At 46.1% G+C, this 21,351-nt stretch overlaps 1 protein-coding gene across 1 annotated transcript; it reads left to right on the forward strand.

Annotated features, from left to right (window-relative positions):
* The first annotated feature begins 327 nt into the window (after positions 1–327).
* On the forward strand, positions 328–19,336 carry PNLIPRP1 (pancreatic lipase related protein 1). The gene is made up of 13 exons (XM_005566531.3): positions 328–364; positions 499–547; positions 1,124–1,278; positions 1,756–1,881; positions 4,389–4,523; positions 5,883–5,991; positions 7,486–7,605; positions 7,705–7,824; positions 9,656–9,774; positions 10,686–10,815; positions 13,806–13,914; positions 15,173–15,340; positions 19,205–19,336. Exons 2-13 carry the CDS (start codon positions 499–501, stop codon positions 19,275–19,277), a joined length of 1,413 nt encoding a protein of 470 aa, XP_005566588.2. The 5' UTR covers positions 328–364; the 3' UTR covers positions 19,278–19,336.
* The last annotated feature ends 2,015 nt before the right edge of the window (positions 19,337–21,351 follow it).

A 21,351-nucleotide genomic window follows, 5' to 3' on the forward strand; every position in this document is an offset into this window, starting at 1 on the left:
GTTTGCTGCTGTGTCCCTATTGAGACTTGTAAACTATTTGGTGATGAAATAGAAAATTGAAAAGTGGGGGCCCATTCAGCTCACAAGTACATGCATAGTTATATAGGTGAAAGGTTGGTGACCTCACTCCCTGTTTTAACCAAGCATTCTGTCATCTTTCCAGACTTGTGGGAAGACTTGACAGCTATTATTAATCTTGTTTTGTGTATTCGGGCAGATTAAAGTATTAAGCGCACACAGCATGGGTTATCATCACCTGCTGTTTTCTTGAAGTAGTGTCCAAATGATAAGGCTGGAATATATATTTTTAGAAAGGCCTGGATACTCGATCCGGTGGGAGAGAACATCTGGAACATTAGACAGGGTAAGCCACCTTTGCCACTCCTTTCCCCCTGCTGTGACGTACAGGTGAGGCAAATGGTACTGAAGTCAAGGGCGTCGGTGCTCACTGCTCTGGCAATGCCTGGTGAAACTGAGTTATGTTTGAATTTATTGTAGATGCTGATCTTCTGGACAATCACACTTTTCCTGCTGGGAGCAGCCAAAGGTAAGAAACACCACTCCTGCCCCGTAGGAAGGGCTTAAACTTAAGCTCTCAGCCCTGGCCAGAGAAAGCTTTAACTGTGGCGGGGCTCCCAGCAGCTCCAGGGTACCAGAGAGAAGAGGTGGGCTGCCTGGGAGAGTAGGCTGGGCAGCTTAAGTGATACCTGTTTCTGGGGATCCCCCCAGTGGCCTACCTTCATGCTCGGGGAGCCCAAGGCCAGACATTTCTAAGTAAAGCATGAAACATCTGCCTGAGTTAACATATTGACTTATCAATGCCCATTATCACATTAGTCAAATAAATGTATCAGAAGAACTAGGAATGGGGCTTAGAACTTTCCAGTTTTGATGGTAGTTCTAAACAAAGGTACCAGTGGTGTCCCTGTGGGATTCGATAGGACTGCTACCAGGCCAGTAGGTGGGCACTGGGGTCAAGAAGAGAGTGGGAGGGTTTGCAGTAGTTTCATCCATTGTCTTCAGACTGTCCCTGAACAGAAGAGTGACCAGGCCCGAACAGCAGTGACACCCCAGAGCACACCTCGAGAGCAAATCCTTAAGCAGATTCAACCTTTCTCTGCAGGAAAAGAAGTTTGCTATGAGGACCTCGGGTGCTTTTCTGACACTGAGCCCTGGGGCGGGACAGCAATCAGGCCCCTAAAAATTCTCCCCTGGACCCCTGAGAAGATCGGCACCCGCTTCCTGCTGTACACCAATGAAAACCCAAACAATTTTCAAGTGAGACCTCTGTCATGTTAATGTCACTGTAACTGGGCACGGGGCTATGCCCACCCTGCACCTTATCTCTGTGCCCCCTTCCTCCACCATGCCCCACCCCATCCCTCAAGCTGCCCCCCAGACCTGGCTAGACCTAGACAGAGCAGGTCATTATGGTTTGAATGAATGAATGGTTCACATTTGCCAGAACTTCTAGCTGCTGTGTGATTCTGGTCTGGAGCAAACAGCTTACTGTCTAACAAGAACCACAGGGAAGGTAAGAACTCAAACCAGAATCCAGGCCTAGTAGAAGCAGTGATTACTCACCTGGAGAGATGGGGCAGGGAAAGGGAGATCGGGGTGGGCTTCATGGAAGAGGTGGCTTTTTGCTAAGCTTTGAAAAGTAGAGGCATTGGGACAGGCGGAGATGAGGAAGGAGAAAAACAGGCCTGTGAGGCTGGGCTGCGAAAACATGCAGCACTTCTGCATTTGTCACAGATTCTCCTCCCCTCTGATCCATCAACAATTGAGGCATCAAATTTTCAAACAGACAGAAAGACCCGATTCATCATCCACGGCTTCATAGACAAAGGAGATGAGCGCTGGGTGATAGACATGTGCAAGGTAGGAGCCGGCTCTGATCCCTGTGGCCAACTGAGGCCAACACTTCCTGCTGACATCTCTGCCTCGCTTTATGCACTCAAGAAAACTTTACATATTAGGTAACTTTATGCAATTAAAATGCTTCTCTTCACAAAAATTAAAATGCCTTTCCATGTTTCTGCACTACGTCTGCACCCTGAAGCAACCACATTCGCTCTTAGAAAAATACTCCTGGCCGGGCGCGGTGGCTCAAGCCTGTAATCCCAGCACTTTGGGAGGCCGAGACGGGCGGATCACGAGGTTAGGAGATCGAGACCATCCTGGCGAACACGGTGAAACCCCGTCTCTACTAAAAAAAAATACAAAAAACTAGCCGGGCGTGGTGGCGGCGCCTGTAGTCCCAGCTACTCGGGAGGCTGAGTCAGGAGAATGGCGGGAACCCGGGGGGCGGAGCTTGCAGTGAGCTGAGATCCGGCCACTGCACTCCAGCCCGGGCGACAGAGCCAGACTCCGTCTCACAAAAAAAAAAAAAAAAAAAAGAAAAAAAAAAAAGAAAAATACTCCTACTATCTAATTTCCGGTTAAACCAAGGCCCGATGTTTTCTGCTTCCATTTTTAGTGAGAGTACTTTGTATCCCATAAACAAGGGACTATAGGGCTTTTTTTGTTCAAATCTTTCCCATATCCCTGAGAGGCTGACATGTGTTTCTGTGACCATTTAATTGATCTCAGCACTTTGGGAGGCCGAGGTGGGTGGATCACCTGAGGTCAGGAGTTCGAGACCAGCCTGGTGAACATAGTGAAACCCTATCTGTACTAATAATACAAAAGTCAGCCTGGTGTGGTGGCAGGCGCCTGTAGTCCCAGCTAGTTGGGAGGCTGAGGCAGGAAAATTGCTTGAACCCAGGAGGCAAAGGTTGTAGTGAGCCAATATTGTGCCACTACACTCCAGCCTGGGCAACAGAGCAAGACTCCATCTCAAAAAAAAAAAAAAAAGAAAAAAAGAAAAGAAAAACAGAAAACTAAAATTGAGTTACTACAATGACAGAGTAGAAAGTGCCACCTACATGTAATATAGGTCAGAAGGAGAGCAACAGAAGAATACACACATGTGTATACACACACACGGACATGTGTGCAACTTGTGCATATGCACACAAACACACACGTGCGTGCCATATACCACAATATACCGTCATCCTTTCTCTTTATGTGGAGACTGGTTCAATAGATTTTTCTGTCATCTAAGAATTTACCCCAGGAGCCTGCCTTCCACACATACATTAATAACACCAACTGGTAATGTCAAAAGGAAAAATTACAAACCCAGAAAATTAAAGTCATTCTGCACTTGGCCTTGGTTTAGCAGGCATTTCACTCTTGGCACCTTTCCTGTCCTATCATTAATAAGCATCTTATTGATGCAGTTTATGCTCCAAATTATCCAGGCTTGTGAAAGATTCCTCAGGATAGCTTGAAAATGAATGTCCTGGCCAGGCGCCAGGACTCATGCCTGTAATCCCAGCACTTTGAGAGGCCGAGGTGGGTGGATCACCTGAGGTCAGGAGTTGGAGACCAACCTGACCAACATGGTGAAATGCTGTCTCTACTAAAAATACAAAAATTAGCCAGGTGTGGTCGCAGGCGCCTGTAGTCCTAGTTACTCAGGAGGCTGAAGCAAGAGAATTGCTTAAACTAGGAGGCAGAGGTTGCAGTGAGCTGAGATTGCGCCACTGCACTCCAGCCTGGGTGACAAAGCGAGACTGTCTCAAAAAAGAAAAGAAAAGTCCTGAGGAGAAAACTCCCACTATCTCTGTGCAAGTGATCACACATATTAGTATACTATATGTGGAATGATTCCAAGTGGATTTTAAATTTATAGTGCCCTTTTAAATTCAAGCTGGTAATATGTACTGCCTGGCAGAACTCCTAAAGATATATCAGCTCCTTCGACATCCAGGAAGACATTTTCCTTCCAGAATTCTTCAATCTCTTTTAAATCAGTACAGTTCTATTTTTCAAATATCTACATGTGTCTTCTCCATGAAGTACTGTGTCATCGTGACTATAAAAATAGTGAAGCTTCTCTCTCACTTTCCAGCTCTGTAAACGCCCAGCAGGCTGGGGCATCGCCAAGAGCCTGAAAGGACGCCTCATAGTCAAATCCGCAAGGTCATTTTGACACTGGCCACCAGAGACTGCACCTACGCCTTTTCCTTTTCGAAACAGGACTCTTTTCATGATGCAATTGTTTTTCCCTTCCTAATCAACCTTACTGAATTTGGTTGAAGGAAATCAGAGAGTGGCCAGCTTCCAATTAATCTGCAAGCTGGAGGGGAAATCAGTTTGCCTTTCTCATAGCATTCGCCCTGAAGGATAACTCTTAATTACCAACAGAATTCCCTAATAGAGTCTAGTTTATCTCATGCCCTAGCTAGGAGAGAGAAGTGACCATTTCTGAGCCCTGACTGGATAAGGTTTCCCCTGCTCCCATGATCTCCCCAACCCCACTATCTCCCCAATACCAGAACCTGTTCAAGGTGGAGGAGGTGAATTGCATCTGCGTGGACTGGAAGAAGGGCTCCCAAACCACCTACACACAGGCCGCCAACAATGCGCGAGTGGTGGGCGCCCAGGTGGCCCAGATGCTCGACATCCTCTCGGTGAGTCAGCTGGCTGGGCTATGTGAGGAGGGAAGTAGTGACTGTTGGTCTCTGGTAGAGATGCAGCTGAGAGTTATGGATTAAAGAAGGAGAAAAAATTGATATCCAGATCTTACTTCTAAAACTCTGAAATTTGCCTTCATAATGACACGCCAGTGGAAGCAAAAATGAGAATTGCTAACACTTAGAAAGTGTTTTTTGTTTTTAAATCATCTTCAATTTACAGATAAAGAAAGTGAGGCCCAGAAAGTTTAACTAGTTTGCTCCCAAAGTCATAAAGCAAATGAATAGGAGAGGTGCCTTTTGATCCAGACCATCTAGCTTCAGAATTCACCCACAACAGCAGGTGGGCTCTGTTTGGGGTGAAACACAGCATGGCCAGAGAGAGCCACAGAGAGCCAACGGACAGTACGTGCAATTGGCATGTGTCAACTACTGGCCTGGTGGTGTGGGTGCTGTTGATGTTGGGGAATTCCTTCTGCCACAATCATTTCACTTATTTCTTCCTACACTGTTTCATTTTAGCTAACTCTTTCAGTCTTTAATTCTTTAAGTTTCTAATCCTTTGTGACTATTTTCTGTACTAGGTAATGACGAGAGCCATTTCTCTTAGAGCTAAAGGGTCTACAAAATAACCAACTTCTGCACTCCTGCAGAAATCAAAACCCATGGTATTTGTACAAGAAGTATGGGAGACCAATAAACGAAGTGCCTTTGGGTGAATGTCTCCGAGATCAACACGTGCAAATACCTCATAGCTCTATTTGATTGGCTCGTTCACCAGTTTTTTTGGAGCACAATGTCAGGAGTGTGTGAGGAAGTAAAAAAGACACATGAGGTCCCAGACCGTCAAGGAGCTTGCAGTGAAGACTTGTAATGCCAGCAGAGTGTGATCTATTAGTGGGTTCTGATGGGGAGGGTAGGAGCTTTGCAGGAACACATAGAAGGCAGCTAATCCACACTGACGGGGCAGGGAAAGGGATTAAGGAGGTCTCCCCTCCCAAGGAAGAGACGTCTAAATTGAGAGCTGAAGGCTAGTCTGTTGATGTTAGCTGGCAAGTGCTTGGGGGATAGACAACAACAGGAAGAGAAGAACGAACCAGGCCCAGAGGTGAGAGGCTATGATGTAATCGAGGGTCTGAAAGTTCAACAAAGGGTTTGGCTGAAGAGTCTAGAAAAATAGATGATGAGTTAGGAAACCTCTGAGGCCTTCAAAATGAGTTTGGGCTTGATCCTGAGGGCAATGAGAGGCATGGAAGTTTTTCAGCAGAGGAGTAATATCCATCAGGCTGGCATTTTAGAAAAACTACAGCAAAAAAAAAAAAAAAATGTCCTGAAAATACAATCCCCCCTCTCCAGACAGAGTACAGCTATCCACCTTCCAAAGTTCACCTCATCGGCCACAGCCTGGGAGCCCACGTGGCTGGAGAGGCAGGGAGCAAGACTCCGGGCCTGAGCAGGATTACAGGTAAGGCCCAAGGGGCAGGGCCCCAGTTTTGTCCCCAGAAACCCCAGAATGAGGTCTCAAGAATGCAGCCCAGTTCAGAGCTCCCCTGAAGGAGACTGCCCCCTTGGCTGTGAGAGAGCTGCTTGGAGCCTACACAGAACATTTTAGGGAGCCCCCCAAGAAGCTCATGTGCCACCTTCATGGCAAGGGAAGGGTGATTTTGTTCCTCTTTGCTTCTTCCACCTCTGTCCTAGCGCCTCCTTTCTAAGTCCCAGTTTTCTGGTGGTGTTGGTTTCTCAGCAGGACTGGGCACCCAGGAAAACGCACAGTGAGACTAGTATCAACATAAGCGAAACATAATCAAGGAGGGTCTATATTGCCAAGTCTTTCTCCCTTCTCTTTGGAATCAAGGGCAGAATAGAATCTAAAAATTGTTTCCTACTGCTTCTACTGGTAGAAGAAACCCAGTCGCCGTTATGGCCAAAAGCATTCTTTTAACCCAGTCAAAGCATTTGAATTATAACAGCAACAAGATATATCTACATAATATGATGGTGATCATAATAATAATGTTATTATAATTATTATAGTAAGCATAGATTAAGTGCCTGCTTATCCCAAATATTGCACAAAAATTTATATTTTCTCATATAATTCTCAGAACTGAAGAAAAAGGCTCAGGGATGCAAATAACTTGCCCAAAGCCACACAACCCGTCAGTGGGAGAACCCAGATCCAGACCTAGTTTTGCTGATGTTTGGTTCAAGCAACTCTTTATAAGAAATCTCTGTTATTTTCAGCTGGCAACTACATTCATGTTCCTGTTTATCAGCTGCTCTAACCAAGCCTTCAAAAACTATTAACAAATCCAAGATCCCTGCTAAGAAGGAAAATTGTCAAAAATAAGAATTATTAATATCTTACGTATACACCCATGAGTATACATCAGGCATTGTGCTAAGTGCTACACAGCAACTCATTTAATCCATAACAACCATATCAAACAGATGCCATTATCACCCCATTTTGTAAAACGAAAAACCTGAAGCACAAAATGGTAGAGTGACATGCTCAAGGTCATGCGTCTTGCCCCAAAAGCAGCTGAGTAGGAATTTGGAGCCAGGCAACCTAGACCCAGAACCTGTGTTCTTAACTATGATACCACATTGCTTCACCCCTTTCTTTCTACAAACTTGAGGAGAGAAAGGATGTTGAAGAAGAAAGATACACAAGGAAATGGGAGACTCTGGTGTGGAAAAAATCCTTGCTTAAACAAAACCTAAATTTCTTTGCTCATCTGCCCTCCTCTATCCATGCCACTGGGAACCCCTTTGTAATGAACCACATTCAGACTCTGTGTCCTCATATTTAGCACCCACGGTCATGGCACTGCACAACTCCGGGGCATGGTACCCCTTGATTTGGGTAGTGCATAGCCTGGGCAGCTGTACACCTTGGTGCTGCTGACATCTACAGTCAGGTCTATTGTTCTGCAGTGCTGATCATCTCTTTTAGGGTTGGATCCTGTAGAAGCAAGTTTTGAAGGTACTCCTGAAGAGGTGCGACTAGATCCCTCTGATGCTGACTTTGTTGATGTGATTCACACGGATGCAGCTCCCCTGATCCCATTCTTGGGTGAGGCCCACAATGCTCCAGCTGTGAGCATGCATGACTGTGTTTTAAGCATGAAAGTCCTGCATAACAGAAAGCTCATTGCTGTTCTAAACATTTCAGGTTTTGGAACAAATCAACAGATGGGCCATCTTGACTTCTTCCCTAACGGAGGAGAGAACATGCCGGGATGCAAGAAGAATGCCCTGTCTCAGATTGTGGATCTAGATGGCATCTGGGCAGGTAAAGTCGTGGTGGGGTGAGGGGAACAGGGCGGGTGCCTTCCTGGAGCGACCAATACCTTTGTATAGCAAATCTTAAGAGTAAAAATGAAACTGTCTTTAAAAATATACAATTCCCTCTTCTGAGGATTATTTCGGAAAAAAATGTAGCTACATAGTATTTGTTATATCTCAGCTTTACTGCTTTTGTGCTTCCTTAAAACATTGCTGTGGATGTCCTGGCACATACAAGCAACAAAGAATTATAAAACTGTCACTTAAAGCTATGACTCCATAGAGCCAGGAAATAGCATAAGAGCAAACATCCTGACTGTAACTAAGAGACTTTTGCTACAAATTCTCTCTCGGGAATCAGTGATAAGGTTCAAAATGATGTAATCAGCTCCCCTTCAGTAGCTAGAATGAGAATATTCCCAATAGTTCCCACAGCAAGCCTATTTGACAATGAGAGCCATTGCTCACCTATGTTGAGTAGGAATGAGGAGCAGTCACAGTTAAGGAAGGTGAGATGGGAGACTGTTATTGGACGTGGTTATTCTTTATTGTTGATCTAGCGCACTTGGGAAGAAAGGGCATCCTGCAGACACAGCTCTGACTCTGTATCTAATGAGGCCAAAAGGACAATGGACAGGTGAAGTTTTCATCCAGACTTGTCATGTGGCACCACACAGGAAAAAACCCTTAGTAGTCTGACCAAATGTAATGAGTAAAGATTTTTATTGAATTTCATCAAAATGGCTTGGCATATATGGATGCCATCAAAGCAAATATTAAGAATGAAGACAGGCCGGGCATGATGGCTCATGCTATAATCCCAGCACTTTGGGAGGCAAAGGCAGGCAGATCATTTGAGGTCAGGAGTTTGAGACCAGCTTGGCCAACATGGTAAAAACCCATCTCCACTAAAAATACAAAACTTAGCCAGGCGTGGTGGTGTGTGCCTGCAATCCCAGCTACTCGAGAGGCTGAGGTATTAGAATCATTTGAACCCAGGAGGCAAAGTTTGCAGTGAGCCAAGACCATGCCATTGCACCACAACCTGGGCAACAAGAGTGAAACTCCATCTCAAAAAATAATAATAATAATTTTTTAAAATGAGGACATAAGCAGTTTGTCTGTCACAGCCTCGTGAGGGTCTGCATGCATAGGGCAGCTGAAACTCTTCATCAGTAATGGCCCAGCAAGCTCAGGCCAGGTCTAGAAGGTGCAATGTAACATTTGTCACTTGGCAGGAGTTGCAGGGAGCCAAGAAAGGTTGCAAGGAAAATCAAGACACTATGAGAGTGAAGCTCATACAAAGCCACCTAAAGTTATACAGTCCTTGTTTTTATTTGTATAACTGCTGCATGGAAATGTCCTTACATTGGCTTGGTCATGTCACATCTAGTCATGTCTTTGAGGACCTCCAGCATGGTGCCTGGGACATGAGATGGCACAAAGGTTGGAGGGATGGGCTCAAGACCAGATGGGCATGGGTTTAATTACCAGCTTTCCCACCTATTAGCTAAACTGTAAATCTGAGCCTATACTCTGTAGTTCTTTCTGTAAAATAGGGATGAGATGATAATGTATAAATAGGAATGATATAGTACCCACCTCCTAGGAAGACTGAGGATTACATGGACAAGGCATGTAAAGTGATCAGAACGTTGCCTGGTACACATAAATCACCCTCTATATGTTAATTGTCATTATTGTGGCTGAATTTTGGATTTCTCTTAAGTTTCTGAAAGTATGGTCCTACTTTGGAACCATCTCATTTGGAGAGAGAGGCAGAGAAGCTGTTTCAGCCCCCCAACCACCTGTTCAGGCTTCCTTATTTGTTTTCCCAGGAACCCGAGATTTTGTGGCTTGCAATCACCTAAGAAGCTACAAGTATTACTTGGAAAGCATCCTCGACCCCGATGGGTTTGCTGCATACCCCTGCACTTCCTACAAGTCCTTTGAGTCTGTAAGCTATTGTCCTGCCTCCAGCAATGGGCATCACCCCACTGTGGGACTGTTGTCCTGCTGTGTTTGGGATTTGCAATGCCTTCTCACTACATGTTTTGCATTATCCCTCAGAGTTCATGGTCCTGTGGAGTGGAAGAGGAAAAAACGTAAACAACTTTAGGCAGGAGGTGGCTAAAATTTTCGATGAAATGAGTCATGTGGCAGAGGAAAACTGGGAAATCAGAGAGAAAGAGCAGTCAATTCAATGATACAGAGAGGCTTCCTGCAGGAGGCGACCTCTGAATCTGGCTTAAAAATGAGAGAGTTTAGAAAACACAGGAATGCACATTTCTGGCACGGGCAGGGCAAGAGTAGAAGAATGTACAGAGAATAATTCACACCAGAGAGAAAGCAAGGTGGATGCTGGAGTCCTACATGCCAGACTGGCAACAAGGGGAGAGATGGAAGAATGACAGGCTAGAGACTGCCTATTCTGGCTCACGAGAGCCAGTGTGAGTATCCCTTCCCAACTCCACATTCAGAGACATCATGTTGGTAGCCTGAAATTGGCCATAGTCAGAGTATTTACACCACTGAAATTGGTAGGCACTGCAATCCAGGGTTTTTGTCCCAGAGAGTTGGCTGCTTATCATTCACCACCTCACCATTTAACGGAAGGTATAATTGATCTAACCTAGGTCCTGGGCATCAGTACTTTTTAAAGCTCCTCAAATAATTCTAATGTGTTGTGCCTAAAAGTTGGGCACCCTGATCCAGATGAAGGTAACTTAGAGATCATCTGCCCCAACCCCCTTGCTGTCACAAAGGAGAACGCTTAGGCTGTAGGAAAATTGAGTGTCTGCTCCCTCAGATGTATCAATCATACAAATACAAATTCTCCTTACAGTCCCATCTATCTCTTCTCATTAGGACAAGTGCTTCCCCTGTCCGGATCAAGGATGCCCACAGATGGGTCACTATGCTGATAAATTTGCTGGCAGGACAAGTGAAGAGCAGCAGAAATTCTTCTTGAACACAGGAGAGGCTAGCAATTTCGCTCGTAAGTTGCACTTTGACTACCTGCCCATGTAAAGGAAGTATATAGTTTCTGTTACAAATGAGGGGCTTGCTTTCAACCTGAAATATTTGTGCATACATTTTGATTATCTTAGAAATGGACACGTTCACCCAAACTATCCCAGTTACAAGTCAACTGAGGATTTAGAAAGAGTGTGCATTTCTTCCATTCTATTTCTGTGGCATGAAATGAGAGCAAGCCCTTGTATTTCTCTGGCATGAAATGAGAGCAAGCAAACAGTATAATTAATAGGATGAGGCCAATTTGCACATCCTTGTGACCAGCTACCCTGAATTTTTACCACTCCACAGTTCATTGTTTCTTTCCTTTTTAAGGCCGCATCAGACATACCTGTTCTTCTCTTCATTCAGCAAAGATGTCATTGGTACCAGCTCTTTGCTGGGCTGTGTCCCTTAAGAAGCTCAGCTCCATACTGTGATTTCCCCTCTGTCTATGCATCCCTGATGCCCAGGGGCTGCCTTGCTGGTGGAGTGCAGGTGGGAATCAGGGAGAAGGATGGTTTCTCTCTAAAACCAGCTGAATGAACTAAGACAATGGACTAAGACACAGGGTAGAGACTGGGCATATTTGGACCACTTAGTACCAACTTGCCCTATGACAGTTCCATAGGAGGTGGCCCAGTAAAGACAGAGGTTATATATTCATATAAATATATAACACATCTTACATAGTTTTTAAAGTCAGAGTTATTGAGGTATAATTTATATTCGGCAAAATGCACGCTTTTTAACATACACGTCTATGAGTTTGGACAAATGAATAGTTGTGTAACCACCTCCAAATCAAGATACAGAACATTTCTATCACCATATATATCAGTCTGTATTTTTTTGTAAGAAGACATTGGTTAATCAATCCTTCCACTGATGTTGTGATACATGAAATACTTGCCAATATTTCAACAACAAATTAAACACTCAAAAATCATGTATTCATTCCTCAATCAACAATTATTTATGGGCCACAGACTATGCTAGACACTGAGGATGCGGGGACAAACAAGACACTCCTCTTATGAAATCAATAATCCAGCTGAAGAGAGAAACTGAGCAAGCAACTACAAACGTGTTGGGATTGGTGGCTGTTGCCATGACATTATGGGACAGGGAACCTGGCCCTGACCAGAAGGAGGGTCAGGGACAAGGTCTCTGAATATATGAAAGATGAATAGGAGTTAGGCAAGAATCATGTGTGTGTATATTAATGTACATCTGTGCACATGTGTGGGTGTATGCATGCATGTGTGAGTGTGTTTATGTGTGCATGTACCTTTGTGTGTATGCATGTGTTTATATATGTATGCATGTGTGTCTGTATGTTTATGTATATGTGGGTGCATGTGTGTGTATTCGTATGTGGGTGTCTATGTGTATGTGTGTGGTTATATGTGTGTAGGTTTGTGTGTGTGTGCACATACACATGCATGTTTGTGTAGATGTATTGGTGTGTGTGCACGCACATGCGTATGTTTGTGTAGATGTACTTGTGTGTGTGCACGCACATGCGTATGTTTGTGTAGATGTACTTGTGTGTGTGCACGCACATGCGTATGTTTGTGTAGATGTACTTGTGTGTGTGCACGCACATGCGTATGTTTGTGTAGATGTACTTGTGTGTGTGCACGCACATGCGTATGTTTGTGCAGATGTACTTGTGTGTGTGCACGCACATGCGTATGTTTGTGCAGATGTACTTGTGTGTGCACGCACATGCGTATGTTTGTGTAGATGTATTTGTGTGTGTGCACGCACATGCGTATGTTTGTGTAGATATATTTGTGTGTGTGCACGCACATGCGTATGTTTGTGTAGATATATTTGTGTGTGTGCACGCACATGCGTATGTTTAGATGTATTTGTGTGTGTGCACGCACATGCGTATGTTTGTGTAGATGTATTTGTGTGTGTGCACGCACATGCGTATGTGTAGATGTATTTGTGTGTGTGCACGCACATGCGTATGTTTGTGTAGATGTATTTGTGTGTGTGCACGCACATGCATATTTTTGTGCATATGCATTTGTATTTGTGTGTGTGTGCATGCAGGCCCTGGGACAGCACTTCAGGTAGAAGCCTAAGTGACAACTGCTCATGCACCTAGTCTGTGCTAGAGACTGCCCAGGGCCCTGGGGAGCAAAGATGAAACACAGTCCCCGCCCTCGGGGTGGTTGCCAGGCTGCACTCCTGAGCTACCTTCCCAAATGTGGAGACAAGCCCCTATTCCCTCTCTCTTCACCTTAACTCACTGTACTGTCATTCTGGGGCAGAGCTGGCCAATAGAACTTTCTGCAATGAGGGGCATATTCTGTGTAGCCATTAGCCTTATGTGGCAATTTAACATTTGCAACACAGCTAATGAGTTTGAGAAACTAAATTTGTAATTGTATTTAATTTGGATTTAAATGTAAGCAGCTACATGTGGCTAGTGACCTCCTCACTGGGCAATGCAGTTCTAGAGGGGGATATTGCTGAATATATACTTCTCCTTAAGGCCTTGTTTGATTTGTAGATTAACAAGTAGAATTTCTTATACTTTGGCTGGGCGTGGTGGCTCATGCCTGTATTCTCAGCACTTTGGGAGGCTGACACGGGTGGATCACTTGAGGTCAGGAGTTGGAGACCAGCCTGACCAACATGGTGAAACTCTGTCTCTGCTAAAAATACAAAAATTAGCCAGGTGTGGTGTTGCGTGCCTGTAGTCCCAGCTACCAGGGAGGCTGAGGCATGAGAATCACTTGAACCAGAGAGGCAGAGGTTGCAGTGAGCCAAGATTGCACCACTGCACTAGAGCCTGGGTTACAGAGTGAGACTCCATCTCAAAAAAAAATAATAATTTTTAAAAAAATAATTTCTTATGCTTTGATGCCTCAGAGTAAGAGAAGGAGACAAGTCTGGGATGTAGGCTACCTAATTTGTATGTGAATAAATTGAACTCTTCCATCTCCTGTGCAGGCTGGAGATATGGGGTTTCCATCACACTGTCTGGAAGAACAGCCACTGGTCAGATCAAAGTTGCTTTGTTTGGAAATAAGGGAAACACTCAGCAGTACAGTATCTTCAGGTAATTTGCCATTTTAGTACTACGTCTCATTTGATGATATACACAGTCTTCAAACCACACACTTAATTTGAACACTTATCATCTCTTCATATGTCAATGGTTTATAATTATAGTCATGTAACATATAACAACATTTTAGTTGATGGACAACATACACAAGAGTTGCTCTATAAGTTTGTAATACCATATTTTTACTGTACTTTTTCTATGTTTGGGTGTTTAGATACACAAACACTTACCACTGTATTCCAATCATCTACAGAACTCAATACAGTAATGTGTAGTACAGGTTTGTAACCTAGGAGCAATAGGCTGTACCATACAGCCTAGGTATGTAGTAGGCTGTGCCATCTACGTTTGTGTGAGTACATGCTATGATGTCCACACAATGATTAAATCACGTAAGGACACATTTCTCAGAACATATCTCCATTGTTAAGCAACGCAGGACTATATGACTTTATGACTGAAGTTAATTGCAGACTTCTGCTAATAATTTTTCTTTTCTGCTATAAACCTAGGCATTTTGTTCTTTCTCTCTCTTTTTTTTTTTTTTTTTTTTTTTTTTTTTTTTTTTTTAAAGAAAGAGTCTTGCTCTGTCACCTAGGCTGGAGTGCAGTGGCACAATCTTGGTTCACTGCAACCTCCGCCTCCCAGGTTCAAGAAATTCTCGTGCCTCAGTCTCCCAAGTAGCTGAGATTACGGGCATGGGCCACCACACCTGGCTGATTTTTGTATTTTTAGTAGAGAGGGAGTTTCGCCATGTTGGCCAGGCTGGTCTCGAACTTCTGACCTCAAGTGATCTGCCCACCTTGGCCTCCCAAAATGCTGGGATTATGGGTGTGAGCCACCACGCCTGGCCTCTTTCTCTCGTAATAGATGTTTTTTCTTAAACGTAAATCTAATATTACTTCAGATATCCTGTTTTCTGATTAGTACAATAACACATGCTTATTGTGCCATACCATGTGGCTAATTTGTTACTGTACAAATAATTCTTCCAAAAATATAAAATGATATGCAGGAATTCTGTTTTATTTTCTATAAGAAAGCATTCAATTTTAAAACTTGAGTTTTGAAAACCATAGTTTGAACAGTGCTTGCATATTGCTGGCTTTTCCATGTCTCCATCCTTTATTTGGAAATTAATTCAGAAAAATAATCTTGTTAATCTAGAATAGAAAACAGCAGCCTGGCATTGTATGGTCATTAGAACTCATTTCCATGAGCAGGGATGTTTATGTTTCTCTATTTCAAGGGGGATTCTCACACCAGGCTCAACCCACTCCTATGAGTTTGATGCAAAGCTGGATGTTGGAACAATTGAGAAAGTCAAGTTTCTTTGGAATAACAATGTGATAAATCCAACCCTCCCCAAAGTGGGTGCTGCCAAGATCACTGTGCAAAAGGGAGAAGAGAAGACCGTGTATGTATCTTTGTTGGCTGGTGCTGAAAAATGTTTGCAGAGATTCTTGTTATAATGAAAACCCACCCCAGAAAGTTACGCATAGTTAAGCAAGAAAAGTCAAGAACATTTACTCATCTGTGGCCCCTTCTCCCCAAACAAGCAACTGACAAAGAGCATAAAACGTTTCTGTTGGGTGCACCTTATTGGGTGTTCTCAGCACCGCCTGTGGGAATACAGAAGATAAGACTGTACTTTCAAGGTAAAATGAGAAAATATAAGAAAGAGAACAAGAAATCCTTTTGAAGGGTACAAGTTTATAAGTATGGGCCAGTGAATAGCTATACTTGAAAGAAGAGAAGACCAATCACATTTCAGGATAATAAGACGGAAAATAAATTGGTTTTAGGAAAAGATGGAGAATTTTATATAGGACAAGAAAGCACGAGGGTTGCAATACTTGTGAGATCCTGACCTGTGGTCTCCCTGGCTTTGGGCCTGAATAAGCACAGGGCCGTGGGTAGGAAAAAGGGACAGCTGGAGGAAAAGTTGGAGTGGTGACCTGAGAGGGCAGAGCGACTGTCTCAAACCTCAGATTCCAGGTCTGGTCAGTAGAACACGTGGCTTTGTGGGAAGGAGATCCTGGTCTCTCAGCCACCGATGGTCTTGAAGTTTGGGGTTAGGTGGAGTCACCGAGGTCAGGTCCCAGAGACTGTCACTCCCCCAGGTGGGGAGGGTGGGGTGGCAGAGTAGAACGGGGGCTGACTCCACAACTGGATCTCCTCGGACTGGATGACCCAGTGAGGTTCTCCCTATCCCCACAAGGCAAGGAGAACAAAGAGGCTGGCCCTGCCAGGTGGTCGGTGGAACCAGGAGGCTTTATAAGCTAGAGCATAGTATAGAGGAGACTGGGCCAGGCTGGCAGGGAGCCCTGTGCAGGCTGGAGGTGCAGCCAAATCCTTTCCTCCCTGACCCCATCGGAGGATTCTCAGCCTCTAAAATTCAGCTCCCCAAGGCCTCATTAGCAAGCATCCCATGGCCTGAATCCTGGGACTGTGTGGTTACAAACATGTCAGGTGGTGGCATCACTGGAATCTTAAAAATGAGAGGTGTTCCCAGTCGGGCGTGGTGGCTCACGCCTGTAATCCCAGCACTTTGGGAGGCCGAGGCGGGTGGATCTCCTGAGGTCGGGAGTTCGAGACCAGCCTGACCAACATGAAGAAACCCTGTCTCTACTAAAAATACAAAAATTAGCCGGGCGTGGTGGCACATGCCTGTAATCCCAGCTATTCGGGAGGGTGAGGCAGGAGAATCGCTTGAACCTGAGAGGCGGAGGTTGCAGTGAGCCAAGATTGCGCCATTGCACTCCAGCCTGGGTGACAAGAGGGAAACGCCGTCTCACAAATAAATAAATAAATAAATAAATATGAGAGGTGTTCCCAGGAGCTGACTTGCTCACAGGTAAGACATACGAGGCCAAATCAGCCAAGGCATTGCATCTTCTAGGTTTCCTGAGGAAAGGCTGAGGTTTTCTGAACTTTCCGCAAATCGAACAGAACGTGCTTAAGGCTACACCTGAGGCCCTGTGCCCATCAGCTGTCATCTGCATTCTAGTGGCTGAGTGCAGCTCCCCTCGCTGTCTGCTCCAGAGACTTTCTTAAGAGCAGCTGGATATAAGACATCAGGTTTTTAAACAGAGGAAAGTCAAAACCAGCTTTAAATCTCTCAAACTAGCTTGGTGAATAAAAACATTGAATTAGTTGAATTACTCAAAAGTTTTCCTGTTATGAAAATGGCCAGTAACATTTAATAATAATAATAATAATAATAAAGAAGCTAAAGAAAATCAAGATTTTGGTCCAAGCTCTTTTCAGAATCCCCTCATATTTTTTAGTAACCTCATTGGGGTTTCAATTCCTACTAAGGAACCTGCCAGACTAGGATTCCCTCCAATGACACAGTATCCAAAGAGAAAGGCAGCCCTCCCCCTCTTTATTTCTCCCTGTCCCCCTCTCTTTCTTTATTAAGTACCTATTGTAAATGTACCCTTGCAAATGACTTTATTAAGTACCTATTGTATGGCCTGGCAAATAGTAAGGGATGAAAAGACAAAGCCTACACTCAAGGAGCTTACAGTTTAGCTGTTGAGAAAAATCAGACTTATGGTTCACAGGAAAGGTCAAAAGACCAAATAAAGAACTCCCAGGAGAGGCTCAGAAAGATAGTGGCCAAGTAGGAAAGCAGAGGGCCCCGGGGAGGCTGTGATGGAAGGAAGGGCAGCTCTCAGGATGAGGGAGGGAGGAGGAGGGAGGAAAGGCACAGGGGCAGGGCAACAGGTCCAGGTGCATGAGGGGCGACAGGGCCTAAGTGCAGGGAATATGATCGGAGGCCTCTGATGCCAGGTTAGGGCTTCTGGGAAGAAAAAATGAAACACAGAAGAGAAGGTGGGAAGGGGCCAAGGAATACAAGTGAGGAAATGGGGCAAAGCTTCCAAGCTCACAGGTGGTTAGGCCTGAGAGAAGTCCAAGCTCACAGGTGGCTAGGCCTGAGAGAACCGCAATAATAACTGCTTACATCTGCATTGTTTTGTGTTAATTATAAGACTTTTTACATTTACCATCATGGGATGTTGCGTTCTTATCATGGAACTCTCAACAGTCATGAGAGGGAGCCCTCTTCTACAAATGAAGGGGGCTGCCTTTCTCTCTCTTTTTTTTTTTTTTTTCCTGAAATGGAGTCTCGCTCTGTTGTCCAGACTAGAGTACAAGTGGCGTGATCTCAGCTCACTGTAATCTCCACCTCCCAGGTTCAAGAGATTCTTGTGCCTCAGACTCCTGAGTAGCTGGGATTACAGGCATGCACCACCACGCCTGGCTAATTTTTGTATTTTTAGTAGAGACGGGGTCTCACCATGTTGGCCAGGCTGGTCTCAAACTCCTGGCTTCGAGTGATCAACCTGCCTCGCCCTCCCAAAGTGCGGGGATTACAGGCGTGAGCCACCACATCAGGCCTTGCCTTTCTTTTTTGATACTATGTCATTGGAGGGAATCTTAGTGGGCACGTTCTTTAGTAGGAATTAATACCCCAATAAAGTTATTTAAAAATATGAGGGGATTCTGAGAAGAGCTTGGACCAAAATCTTGATTTTCTTTAGCTTCCCAGTTATTACATCCTTCCTCAGAATCCTCAGATAACTAGCCCCAAAGCATTCAAACATGGGAGGGCAAGGTCATGAGGAACTCCAGGGAGGAACGCCAGGTCCCCCGACTCCAGAGCTGGAAGACAAGCTCAAGGAAGGCTTGAAGTGTGATCCTGAAAATACAGCCTCTGGCATCAGATGGACCTGTTTTTGCATCTTTGTTATTCTGCTGATTAATGGAGAGCCCTCTGTGTCTCAGTTTCCTCTCCTGTAATGTAGAACTAATAATCAGACCCCCTCACACATGTATGGTGAGGATCAAGTTTGCGCAAGTGAATTATGCCCCATAATTGGCCGCAGATGAGAAGGGCTCAGGGCGTGTTGGCCGCTGTCCCCTTCCGAGAGTGACTGGAGGACAGCATCCCTCTGTAAGCCAGGCTGCTGAGCCTATGGTGGCCGCCAGGCACCTGTGGGGACAAGGGAGTGAGAGTCCCTTCCTTCGGAGGCCACCGTCCTGTGTGACACTCCAGAACCATAGCAGACCTTGTCCTAGAGCCTCCAGGCAGCAAGCACTGCAGGTGCTGGTTGCAGCTCCAGTCCTAGGGCCCCCTCGGGCCTCCTGAATCATTCCTCAGCTGTGACTTGGGCTTAACCCCTTAAGAAAAAACAACAAAAACAAAAACAGCAACACCTGGCTTTTGCTAAGGTGACCCCCAAACGCTTACAAAGCTTCCCTTTCTCCCCAGGTACAACTTCTGTAGTGAAGACACGGTGCGGGAAGATACGCTGCTCACCCTCACGCCCTGCTACGTGGCGTAAGCTCCGTAGCTTATGTGGCTGCTGCGTTCATGCCAATAAAATCCACTGGTGCATCTGTATGCTCTGAGTCTGTCTCCTGCTGCGGCCGCCTCCCGGGGATACATTAGGGAATGGAACGTTTGCAAATGTCCCGAGCACGTCCCCATACCTGGGTTTCTCCCCATTGACTTTGGGTCACACAGTCTCCCTGGCTCCTGTGCCTGGGTGGACTGTCTTCTCCGTGCCTGAGCTCCTGGCGATGGACTGAACTCCGGAGCCTCAGTTCCAGGGGCACCAGCCTTTAGCCCCGCCCCTCATTTCACAGGGAGGAAACTGAGGCCCAGAGGGGCAGGTAGCTGTTCAGACTCACAGGGTGACCCGCTGTCCCCGTCAGGCCGGAGGGCCGGGCCCCGGACCCCTCTTTCACGGACCCTCCCTGACTCACCGAGACCACCCCGAGGGATCGCGGCAGGCCCGGGAGGACGAGCCTCTCTGAGGAGGTAGATTTGAGGGTGAGGGGACCCCTCGTTGGCCCTGGCTGCTGGGGAGGTGCCCAGAGGCAGGCACAGGTGCAGGGTGCTCCCGGGCTTCCGTCCCGCTCCCCTGGGTCGGGGCTGCCTAGCGGGCGCCTAAGCACGGAGCGGCGCGGAGGCAGGGCCCAGGGCGGGCCCTGCTGAAACGGGCTTTTCCATCAGCCAATCGGCTGGGACCCCGAGGAGCCCCCAGCCAATCTGGCAAACCCATGGGCCCAACCCACACAGACCTGGGAGGAGCGGGCGTTCTTCCAGGCGGCATTTCTGGCCTGCGGTGTCCCAGGTCACTACTGCCCCCAGGGAGTCTCCCCGTGGTTCACCAAGCCCCGCATCCCACCCCTGCAGTCCTGGTGCCGACTTCTGTTTCTAACCTGCCTGGCCACGTCAAGCTATCATTGAACTTAAGACTTGAATGCGAGTGGGCTTCGATTGTCCCTCCAAAGCAGGGTCGTGGCGAGGATCAAAGGAGCGACCTTAGGAAGGGGCCTCACAGGACAGGGTGCAAGGCGAGTGCTCGATAAACCGCGGTGATGACAAGGGTGATAAAGACGGCGGCGGCCAGGGACACGCAGCCCTTGGGTAGTGGCACCAAGTTCGGAGACAACCGAACCCTCTGGTTCTCTGTCAGTTTCAGCAGCATCCTCAGTGAACCCACATCCCAGACAAGGCTGCACTGTGTTGGCGAAGAGCTCAATTAATGGAACGTCGATTCGCCAAACACTTATCAAACACCAGCTCTGTGCCCACCTCTGTGCCAGGCATTGGCAGGAGAGGAAAGCAGAAGACATGTGCCCTCAAGCAGTGCTGGGTGTTAGGGAGGCTGCCCCTGAAAAAAGCACTGTGATGCTGCCTGCTAGGCACAAAAAGCAAGGTAGGTCCCAGGCCAGGGAATTTCAGAAGTGGGAAGGAGCAAGATGAGAGGGCTCCACAGAGAGGGTGGTTACAAGCCCAGGCTTGAAGGAAGGAAGGAGACCACTACTACTCCTGCTGCCCTCCTCCCCCCACCTTGCCCAGTTCACAAGACAGGAGGAAAGAGAGAAACAAAAGTGAGATAAATAGCCAGACAACCTTGGCACCACCACCCGGCCCTAGGAGTTTAAAAAAAGTAGTAATAATAACATCAACCCGTGACCTAAACTAGTTGTGTTATCTGTAAATTCCAGATACTGTATGAAAAAAAGCATTGTAAAACTTTTTATTCTGTTAGCTGATGCATGTAGGCCCCAGTCACGTTTCCCATGCTGGCTCGATTTATCACGACCCTTTCACATGGACCCCTTAAGGTTGTAAGCCTTTAAAAAGGCCAAGTATTTCTTTTTGGGGGAGCTCAGTTCTTAAGACGCGAGTCTGCCGACGCTCCCGGCCAAATAAAAAACCTCTTTCTTCTTTAATCTGGTGTCTGAGGAGTTCTGTCTGCAGCTTGTCCTGCTACAGAAGGAAGATGTCCTACTAAGACTGCAGGCTGGGAGGCCAGCTAGGAGGAGGCAGCATCTGCCAATACCCAGAAGTGATAGGGATCATCTGAGGGTAGTGATTGGAACCAAGGTATAAGGGAGGGGGTG

This window comes from Macaca fascicularis, chromosome 9, assembly GCF_037993035.2.
Source record: "Macaca fascicularis isolate 582-1 chromosome 9, T2T-MFA8v1.1".
Classification (NCBI taxonomy): Eukaryota; Metazoa; Chordata; class Mammalia; order Primates; family Cercopithecidae; genus Macaca; species Macaca fascicularis.